Source organism: Notothenia rossii, assembly GCF_949606895.1.
Source record: "Notothenia rossii genome assembly, chromosome: 6".
Classification (NCBI taxonomy): Eukaryota; Metazoa; Chordata; class Actinopteri; order Perciformes; family Nototheniidae; genus Notothenia; species Notothenia rossii.
In genome coordinates, this window is record NC_136909.1 from 19840089 (window position 1) to 19849789 (window position 9701).

The 9701-nt window shown below is 42.9% G+C and overlaps 1 protein-coding gene across 2 annotated transcripts in view; it reads left to right on the forward strand.

The window, feature by feature from the left end:
• Positions 1–1615: 1615 nt before the first annotated feature.
• The window catches only part of unc5ca (unc-5 netrin receptor Ca), a 176420-nt gene continuing 168334 nt past the window's right edge, over positions 1616–9701 (forward strand). The window contains exon 1 of one of the 2 annotated variants that reach the window (XM_079688098.1): positions 1616–2029. In XM_079688098.1, coding sequence (XP_079544224.1) covers positions 1912–2029 — 118 coding nt within the window. In that variant the 5' untranslated portion in view covers positions 1616–1911. The remainder of the gene's footprint in view (positions 2030–9701) is intronic. The other variant, XM_079688099.1, reaches the window with a different exon arrangement.

Genomic DNA, 9701 nt, shown 5'->3' on the forward strand with positions numbered 1-9701 from the left:
ATCTGCTTGCTACACTACTTACATATTGCATTTCAGTCATTGGCAGTACTTAAGTCTATATGTGTTGGACCACATTAAAACCCACACTGCCAGTGACTGTCGCTGGTGTAAGTGCTGATCCATAACCCAGCGTGCCATATGTTTCTTGTGTAACGTATTGCTTTCCCATTCTCAATAAAGTGGCAAAAATAAAAAGGCTTTTACAGGTCCCTGTGGGCAGCAGCTACTTCCAGTGGCAGTCACTGAGCTGTTGGGCTGCTGTGGTGACAAATGGCACCAAGCACATATTTTACTATTGCCATTTACAATGCACGATCCAGGCTGTGCTGCTCAAATGACTGTGCAGCAACAGTGTGGAGAGTTGTGTGTGTGTGTGTGTGTGTGTGCGTGTGTGTGTGTGTGTGTGTGTGTGTGTGTGTGTGTGTGTGTGTGTGTGTGTGTGTGTGTGTGTGTGTGTGTGTGTGCGTGTGTGTGTGCGTGTGCGCGTGTGTGTGTGTGTGTGTGCGTGCGTTCGTTGGTCTGGCGAGGGCCAAATATAAGGCATTTTTTATAATTGTATTTATCAGTCACTTTACTTTTCTTAAGTAGTCAAACATTTGAAGCTGACACTGTTGTAAAACAAATGTGGTAAATACGTATCTTGTAAGAAAAATGGTATATCAGATTTAATTCCTCTATTTGCGAACATGACAATTGCAATTGTAAAGCCACTTGTTCTGTCTTGATGAATGTGTGAAAATATGGCAACTGTAAAACAAACCTGCGGTCACCAGGATTAAAGAAGGTGGCTATATAGCATAATTACTTGGTTATGGTAGCAAATAATGACATCTGCTTGTACAATGAAAAAACATTTTATATTTGAACATTTCAGCCATTCACCTCTGATACATTTGAAAAGAAAGAAAAGTTGAGGTGGGAAATAAATGTACATTAGCTGGGTGAATAACCTCCATTTGACGGTCCATTTGATATAAAGATTCTGGACACAGTCTTACACATTACAATAATGAATCAAAAGTGGTTTCATATTGTTTATATAATCCTTTACAGTTGTGTGCATTTTTACAGAAGTTTACTTATTAGAGCAGACACACTGCGTGGTAGAAATTAACCTTTGACGGTAGGCCTACATAATTTCATGTGCTACGCACGTGGCCGTCAGGGGGCAGACATCAGTAGGTGAGCGCTCGTGGCCCCTGTATGTTCCACACTGGCAGTTATCAGAGGCGCGCACTGGCGTACACGCGCAAACATTAGACGGATACAAAACGTTTTTTTGAGACTAGACAGACATGTAATTCACAAGTATAACTTCGTAATATAAAAGGGAGATACAAACAATAACCTGAGAAACTCAACATTTGAAATATCTTTGGAAAAGTCTAAAATAAAATATGATGTGATTCAAAGCCCTGCATATGAGTAGGAGAGCATCGACTAATCAAACAAGACAAATATTACTATTCAGACTTGTTATTCAGAGTATACATAATGACTATATTTGCATTTATCAATGTTATTAAAGTGTGAAGCATGAGTGAAGGAGAGAGAAAGAAACACATATTGTGGTAGCCAGAGGGCGGTGGCATTTCTGTCTCTGCGTAAACGGAGAGAGTGGAGAAGGAGAGAGCGCACGGAGAGAGAAGCAGAGCTTAGTGGCGAGGCAGCAGTGCCGCTGAGTGAAGGGACCCCGTGGCTGTTTCCACCGCCGAGCTCTTCTCACAGCTTAACCTGCGCCTTTTCACACGGACTCCGACACCGGGACTAGAGGCTATACACTCACTCATCTTTTGGTTTTGGACTCGTTTGATTAATCAGCAGAACCCTGAGGTGGAGGGGGGGTTCTCATCGCCCCCGCCGTGGACCGAGGAGTTGTTTGTGTTTTATGTGTTTTACGCGTTGCTTGTAATGGGGAAAAGTGGACAGAGAAGTGGAATAGGACACGGGGGTTTCGCCTTGGTGAGGATGTGCTCCACGCCGGGGATCCTGCTCCTCCTGCTGCTTGCACACCGAGGAGTCGCCCAAGGTAAGGCTGCACAGCGCTTCTTCTTTTAAATAAAAAAAAATACTCTTAATTTGTTTCAGAGCGATGAAAGCGTTCCTTTATTTCCGAGATGCGGCTGTGTGGTAGTGGCAGCATGCCTGTAAGTAGGCGGGGGGCAGAAGTAGCTCCTGCCAGAGACATTTAGGCTACTTTTATTTCTTTTTATGGCGTATTTCCATTTAAATTGGGCCGATGAGGGGATGCTTTACCCAGCGTCTTAAGGTGTAAAACAGGTCCATCTGCGCATTTCCCTGCCTGCTTGTAGTGTGCGGTGCCAACTGAAATACACAACTCGCATCCCACGTTTTCCTGTGAGAAACGACTAATAGGCTAAGTAATTTATTCCGATTGAAACATAAACTGCGTTAATTCGTAACGGCTCAGTGTGAAATTGTGGTCTTGATTTGCTCTTGAGAAACAGATAAATATGAATATGACTGCCACAACTCCTGAAGTCCCTGTCAGTAATGAACATTGCAGTGATTATTCTCCAGCACTAATAAATGGGTAAATGAACTCCGGGGTTGCAGTTAGATTAAGGTGGAAGCTGTGAAGGGCAGGACGCGGAGCCCATGATTAGCCGACTAATGTCTCATTGCAGAGCGCCTCGCGATGTAGAGGCGACGCAACACTGCTCCGATCGGAAAATTGATCAAAAGTCACAAACACTCACAGCCGCCCGAAGCATGAGGGCAATTATATATCTCAGAAGACAACCCGGTGTCTGCAAACATCATGTAGTTGAAGATGAAATGCGTAAATTTAATCAGCTCGTCACAATTGGCTTATAAAGAAAGCGCCCCATAAATCAGTACATACAAGTCTAGGCTGATGAAAAGGATAAGGTGTTTATTAGCAGACTACTGTGTTGGCACCATAGTCCCCCGGTAATCATAGCAAGGTTATTAAAGTGATATTTCTGCAGATAGGCGTGCAGCCACACGCTGCTGGTGTGAGTGGAGGAGAAGGCAGGTCACGGGCGGACTGAGCCAGAAAAATAATCCTAACTTTGTAAAGTGTTTAATCATTTAAGAGATCTGAGATTCACAATTTAAAAGGCTGCTTTTCGGAAACGCTGACAGAAAACTCCTCTATCACACTCTACAGTAGGTGACCTTCTCAGGCAGACCTTGTGGTTACCTTGTTAATGTTTTAGCAAACAAAAAAAATATTACCAAGTTTCTTAATTCAACACATTTTCTACACAACACATTTTTTTTGTGTGAAATCCTTATAAAAGGAGCTTAGTAGGTTTCATCCCCTATTAAGATCTTTTAATATAATTGTGATACCCTACTAAGACTTGGTGTTGTTTTAATCTTTTCCCTCAAATTACATAACTAACTCTCCACCTGAAAGCCTTGTCGAGATTGAGGTTGCCTAGTCCACACAGTGCAGTCAGTACATTGGTATCGACATTACGTGTTAGCCTAAGTTTTTTTTTCTCCTGAATTTCGGCTGCAATTGGACATGATGTTGCTGCCACCTTTCTCTCGTTGCCCAGGGGAACAACATTCACCAACTCCCACCAATATTCATTATGTCCGTTCTCTATTGCTTTACTGTTAAATCAATACGTTGCAAATAGGGACACAATTTGAGTAGGCTTTCACCCACATCTGATAAATTGCACCTTGCTACCAGCTTGCGACTCAATTTGACACTGGTAGAAAAATCTGATAATTGGAAACTCAAACTGTTGAGGCTTTTCAGGCAGATGAAACCTCAATCTTTGCACATTGTCCCTTATTCTGCTTCCTTTTTTCAAAAGTTTATATATCTCCTCTCCCTTTTTGCCACTTGACTCGTGTCTCTGAAGTTAGTTCTTTGTGTGTAAAGACTCTAGAGTCACTCTTGGTTGTTCAATTGAATGGGACAAACACATTGACCTAACTGTGGGGGAGCTGGTTACTTTGTGTACATAACTGATCATCTCTCTGCATCAGTACGTCCGGTGGATATATTCAAACGGTTTCTGTGGGCATTTAGTCCTTAATTGAATATAAGAATAAGTGTATTAACCAAATAATTATTCTGTTCTTCAACATTTCTGGTCATGCATCATTGCATTGTGGTCAGTTGTTGCCTTGATTTAACTTCACTGTGGAATATGTGGTTTGGTATGGTTTACTAGTTTAATTTGTTTTTGAGGTTATGACTAATACTGTTCTAGAAAATGGTGTTTGTGGAAATGATGCTGTAACTGCTGTGGATTCAAATGATGACAAACATCAAATACTACATTTTTCAGATGTACACTTACTGTATCCCACACATGATAAATGATTCAATCCATGACATTCTACTTGACATCCTGATCCCTCTTAAACTTTTAATTATTCCTATTTTTTCTTAAGAATGTTTTATCCCAACCCTATTTGTGATATAGGCATCATTCTTCTAGCTTTGCACCGCCAAATTCAATTACGGAAAAATATCCTTTTGCACTCACACACACACTTTTTTGCACACTTGTCATGTGGCCTTACAATGAGAGTAGAGTGTTCGTTGAGATCCTCTCATGCCAGTGAGAGTGCATGTGTACGCGTTGTAACTAAGTCCCACCCTGAAGCCTCTCGGCCTATTAAAAATCCATTAGCTAAGCCCTCTCATATTTGATCTGGAGTGAATGGGTGTCAAGATCAGTCGGCAAAGTCTGAAAAGTCCCCTTGTTTATTATGATGACTAAGCTGTGGTGTAGCTAGATTTTAGCATTCAGCTGCTACTGTATACAGTCTTAGTCTAAAACATTTAGTGTGTTTCTGCATCATACAGAGCCTGCAGCCGCAGTCATTTCAGAATCTACAGTTTAGCTGTTGGGTTCTGGTTACAGACGCTCATATTTCTCTGGCATGTTGAGGTTCAACTCGCGATCTCTTTTGAAAAACCACAACCATTTATACTATGAAACTTTTTTTACTTTGTTTAAATACGTATAGTCTTCAACTTAATAGTTAATAAAAAAATGTGGGTGAGTTTCTGTGTCCTGCGCAGATGGGTGTAGGTGTATGTGTGAATATGTAGGTGCAGAGGTGTATATATGTACTGAATGCGCTCACATGAGGGGTGTGTGTGAGTGTGTGTTTATGAACTTGGCAGCATAGGAATACTCTCAGGGAACTCCTGTGGTGTTTTTGTGTGTGTGGGTTTTTGTGTGCACACATGTGTGTTAGAACGTCTATACGTGGGAGATTGTGTGACTTTGTTCATGTGTGTGTCATCTTGGCATCATAGCGCTGCTCCAGCAGAGCTCAAATGGTATGTAGTTGTTTGTGTGTTTGTGCGCGCAAACTCTTGGCATTATGATATTGCCAGAGCTCCCATGCTGTCTCCCATTATGCTCTGATCCTGTCCCATGGTGCATTGCAGCCATCCAGGGTTCAGTGCTTGTAGGGGGACAGCTGGGAATTATTGGAACTAAATACACCAATTTCATTGGCTGCGCTGCTCAAGCCAGCCCAATGCTGTTTTTGTATCAGAGCAAGAGAGGGGGAGATAGAAAGAGTGAGACGGGAAGGATGAATGGGTGAGGAAGGGAGAGATCTCTCTGGGTGGTTTGTACCAGCTTTGATCACTCCACTAGGACTTGACAAGCTGAATGACTGCCACACACATACTCGCACACAGAACACACACACAGCAAGATATTTCTCCGGTCAAACAATGGTGCATTCTGTCTGCATTCTCTGCGTGTGTATGTGAGCGTTATAGTGAGTGTGTGTGGGCTCGGACGGGCGTTCATGAGAGTGTGTGAAAGGAAGTCTTTGACGGTGTCTGGGGTTGTTTTCTATTGAAGACCTTCCTGCTGCTAGTAGCAGCCTAGTGATGGCAGATTTCCCTCACCTGTCTGCCTTCTTTATATTATTCTGTATCCTTACTTACTCATCCGTACATTTCATAGACTCTTATTTTAAGTGTGACCTGTGGTAAACCTTTCTCCACCCTCCCTTACTCTATATCTATCCTTTAAGTCTCTGTTCCATGTTAGCTGCTGAATGGATTTGACTGACCTTTTTTTCCTCCTTGTATTTGGTCTTGAATATGCATCCATTCACTCAGTATTTTTGTGTACTACTGCCAAGTGCTTGATTGTGTGTGTCCCCCTAAAGTTGTCTACATCTTATATATGTTTAACTTAGAACACATAGCAATTCCAGCTTGGCCTATTTCAAGAATCAAGAGCCTGAATGTGGGTTGTTTGTGTAGCACCTCATCTCTGCTTTCTTTGAGGAAAGCAGAGATGAAATCCGGTTTAGAAGGTGCAAGTGTGGTTTTCAAGAATCTGTGTCGACAAAGCGCGTCACTCTGCTTGCACCATTTACTGTCTCTCACACTCCGCAAGGGAAAACCCAGGATGGAACATGAGAATGCATCTGTGTGTGTGTGTGTGTGTGTGTGTGTGTGTGTGTGTGTGTGTGTGTGTGTGTGTGTGTGTGTGTGTGTGTGTGTGTGTGTGTGTGTGTGTGTGTGTGTGTGTGTGTGTGTGTGTGTGTGTGTGTGTGTGTGTGTGTGTGTGTGTGTGTGTGTGTGTGTGTGTGTGTTTACTAGAGATGGGCTGAACTAAAGAAAAAAGGAAAGGGAGAAAAGAGAAGCTAAATGTTCTGAAGCTGATTCCCAGCGTCTGCTGCTGTAAGGCCTTATTCCTTCTAGAGTTTCATGTAAAGATCTGGAATTATGAATTTTTCATGGCCTGTGAAACCTAAGGCCTCATCTGGGGCTCTCATTTCCAGTCTTTTTGTTCTAGTTAGTAAGTGTGTGTGTGCTCCCAATCAAGGCCTACAATATAGTTCCCACTGGTCCCATGCGGTCCAGTTCTGTAAAAAGAAAAAAAAAACTTTGAAATCATAGATTAGGTGTAAGATGTGAACTTTTATTTTATAATATGAAACCAGTCTGATTAAAAGCACTTTCAGACACAGAGGAATATTGTATAAACTACTGGATCATCTTTTTGGAAAGCATGATTATCGTTATCATAAAACACCTCACACGTTCATTATTTGCCTTTTGGTTCATCTAAAGCTAAATCTTAGATGAGTTTGCTTGATGTCATTTTTTTCAGCCCTCTGCAAGAATAAACTAGTTGTCTTTCTTTCCAATTGCGCTGAGTAAACTGAAGCCACTGAATGCAAGGCCACACATTTTGGTACTGTTGTCCATCGTCTCAGTTCCTCTTTGCTGTCATTTGTCCCAATTTCGATCACTCTCTCTGTCATGCTTTGTCTCCTTCCCATCTGCTACCTCTTTTATTCTCTTTTTCTGCTACTGTCTCTCGCCACTCTGTCCCTTTCTCTAGTTCGATTTACACTGTTTAATTAGAGTGTGGCCCAAACAGTGGACATATTGTTGTACATCTGAACAGAGGCCCAAACCCAGCGGGACGTAATGTGTTTGTGTGTATGTGTGTGCGTGTTTGTTCACGGAAATAGGGTGGAAACTCATCAGTCAGCCGGGGAGAGAGAGAGAGGCTTTCCCCTCACACAGTCGCCCGTGCACAGATTTATACAGGCCAAGCTCAGATAGATGGATAGGAAAAAAGAACGGAAGAACGAAGGAGATAGAGCAACGGAGCCTGCCGTCATGCTAGCTGCTCTGCATTGAAATCTCACCTTGTATCATGTTTCTAAGGCTTGCCTCTATTCACAGCCAGCTTAGGCTTTTCACTGCCTATATTTTCTTTTTATTTGATACCGTAAAACCTCCAGTAAATAGCCCAGGCTGGTTTACTTGCCTCCAAACACAATGTGCAGCATACTGCACGTATTGAAGACAAGCGATTACCAGACACCCTTTTTTTCCCGCTGTACGTGAAGGAACAAACTTCTGCCTCTTCAGCTTAATCCCCCCTCGTCTCATCCCATGTCTGTTTCTGACACTTTGTTTGGATTCATGCCAAACAACCTATCTGCTGCGTCTCCAGATCTTTGCTAATGGCGTTCTTATTAAAGACAGGCTTTAAATTAAGTGGTTTGAAAATATAATTTGAAAGTGTTATCACAGATTTCTGCAGTGCTCAACCTTTATAAGCTGCGGCATTGCAAAAGGGTTGCAACCTAAACACACACCTTCAAAGAGAACGCATTTCTAAAAGCACGCGCTCCATTTATGAGAACAATTCCTGGAGTGTAGACACACGACCAGCAGATGGGTGCTTTGGCTGAGGGGAGGGGGGTGTGTGTGTGTGTGTGTGTGTGTGTGTGTGTGTGTGTGTGTGTGTGTGTGTGTGTGTGTGTGTGTGTGTGTGTGTGTGTGTGTGTGTGTGTGTGTGTGTGTGTGTGTGTGTGTGTGTGTGTGTGTGTGTGTGGTGGGGGGGGTGTGTGTGTGTGTGGGAGGGTGTGTGGGGGTGTGTGTGTGTGTGTGTGTGTGTGTGTGTGTGTGTGTGTGTGTGTGTGTGTGTGTGTGTGTGTGTGTGTGTGTGTGTGTGTGTGTGTGTGTGTGTGTGTGTGTCGGAGCAGGCGAGTCTTATTTGTGTCAGCATGAATATGTAATTAATCTGCCATTGAAAAAAGACGACGTGCCGCAGCAGGGGGTCCACAAGGCTGACACCCCGGGTCCTTTTTGTTTCCACTGAAAGCTTGTTGTGGGTATTGTCCTGTATTGAGAAAATGAGAAAGGAAAAAAAAAGGAGCGACAAGGTTAAGAGCAGCAATACAAGAAGAGAGAAATAAAGTGGAAGAAGAAACCTAAAGGGGAAGGTGTTTTTTATGGTGGAGAATTTGACATTCACGCTCCTTTTTGATAGGAAACAAAGCTGCGCTGTAAAAGCCCATTCAACTCCTGGTTGAGAGCGGATTGGGCAGAGGAGGAGGAAGCGAGCAAGCAAGCGAGCTGAGAGGCGTAGGAAAGCCGCTTGAAGGATTAGTCTTTCTCTTCTTCATATCTTTCACCATTACATTTTTTCTCTTCCTTTGTAACTCTGTTTTCCTCTCCTGCTCTCCTTTCCACATCACCCCATTTTGGCCACTTTTCCTCCCTTTCTTCCTTGGTCCCTGAATCCAACCCCTCCCTCCCTCACCCCCGACAGTAGCTCTTTTCTTTTTCCTACTCTCTCTCTCTCTCTATTTGTGCCAAAACTGTCTGTAATCTAGTGGTCCATCTAAGGAATATGCAAAAACCTGAAACCATAATTACTATAATCGCCACTGTAACTTTTTACCTCCTTGGCTTATGACTGTGGTTTGCAAACACACACACACACACACACACACACACACACACACACACACACACACACACACACACACACACACACACACACACACACACACACACACACACACACACACACACACACTCACATAAGAGGTATTCCTGTTTTGAACGAGTACATTGTAATTCTGTAGGATGCCGTGAAAAAGTGGTTTAGCATGTGTTGTCGAAAGTTTTTTTGGTGCCTGTTCTCCTGCGGTAGACATGATGTAATTTACTGTACTGTAACTGTGTAGGCTTAGACAAACAAGATACACACACACACACACACACACACACACACACACACACACACACACAGACAGACAGGCAGCCACAAAGGCACAAATCCGACATAAACGCTGTAACATTCATTTCAGTTTATTGCGTATGATTGGTACAGAGGCACTAACACACTGTGCACTATAGACCTAGATGTGGTACAACAAGTCCATTCACTCATTTC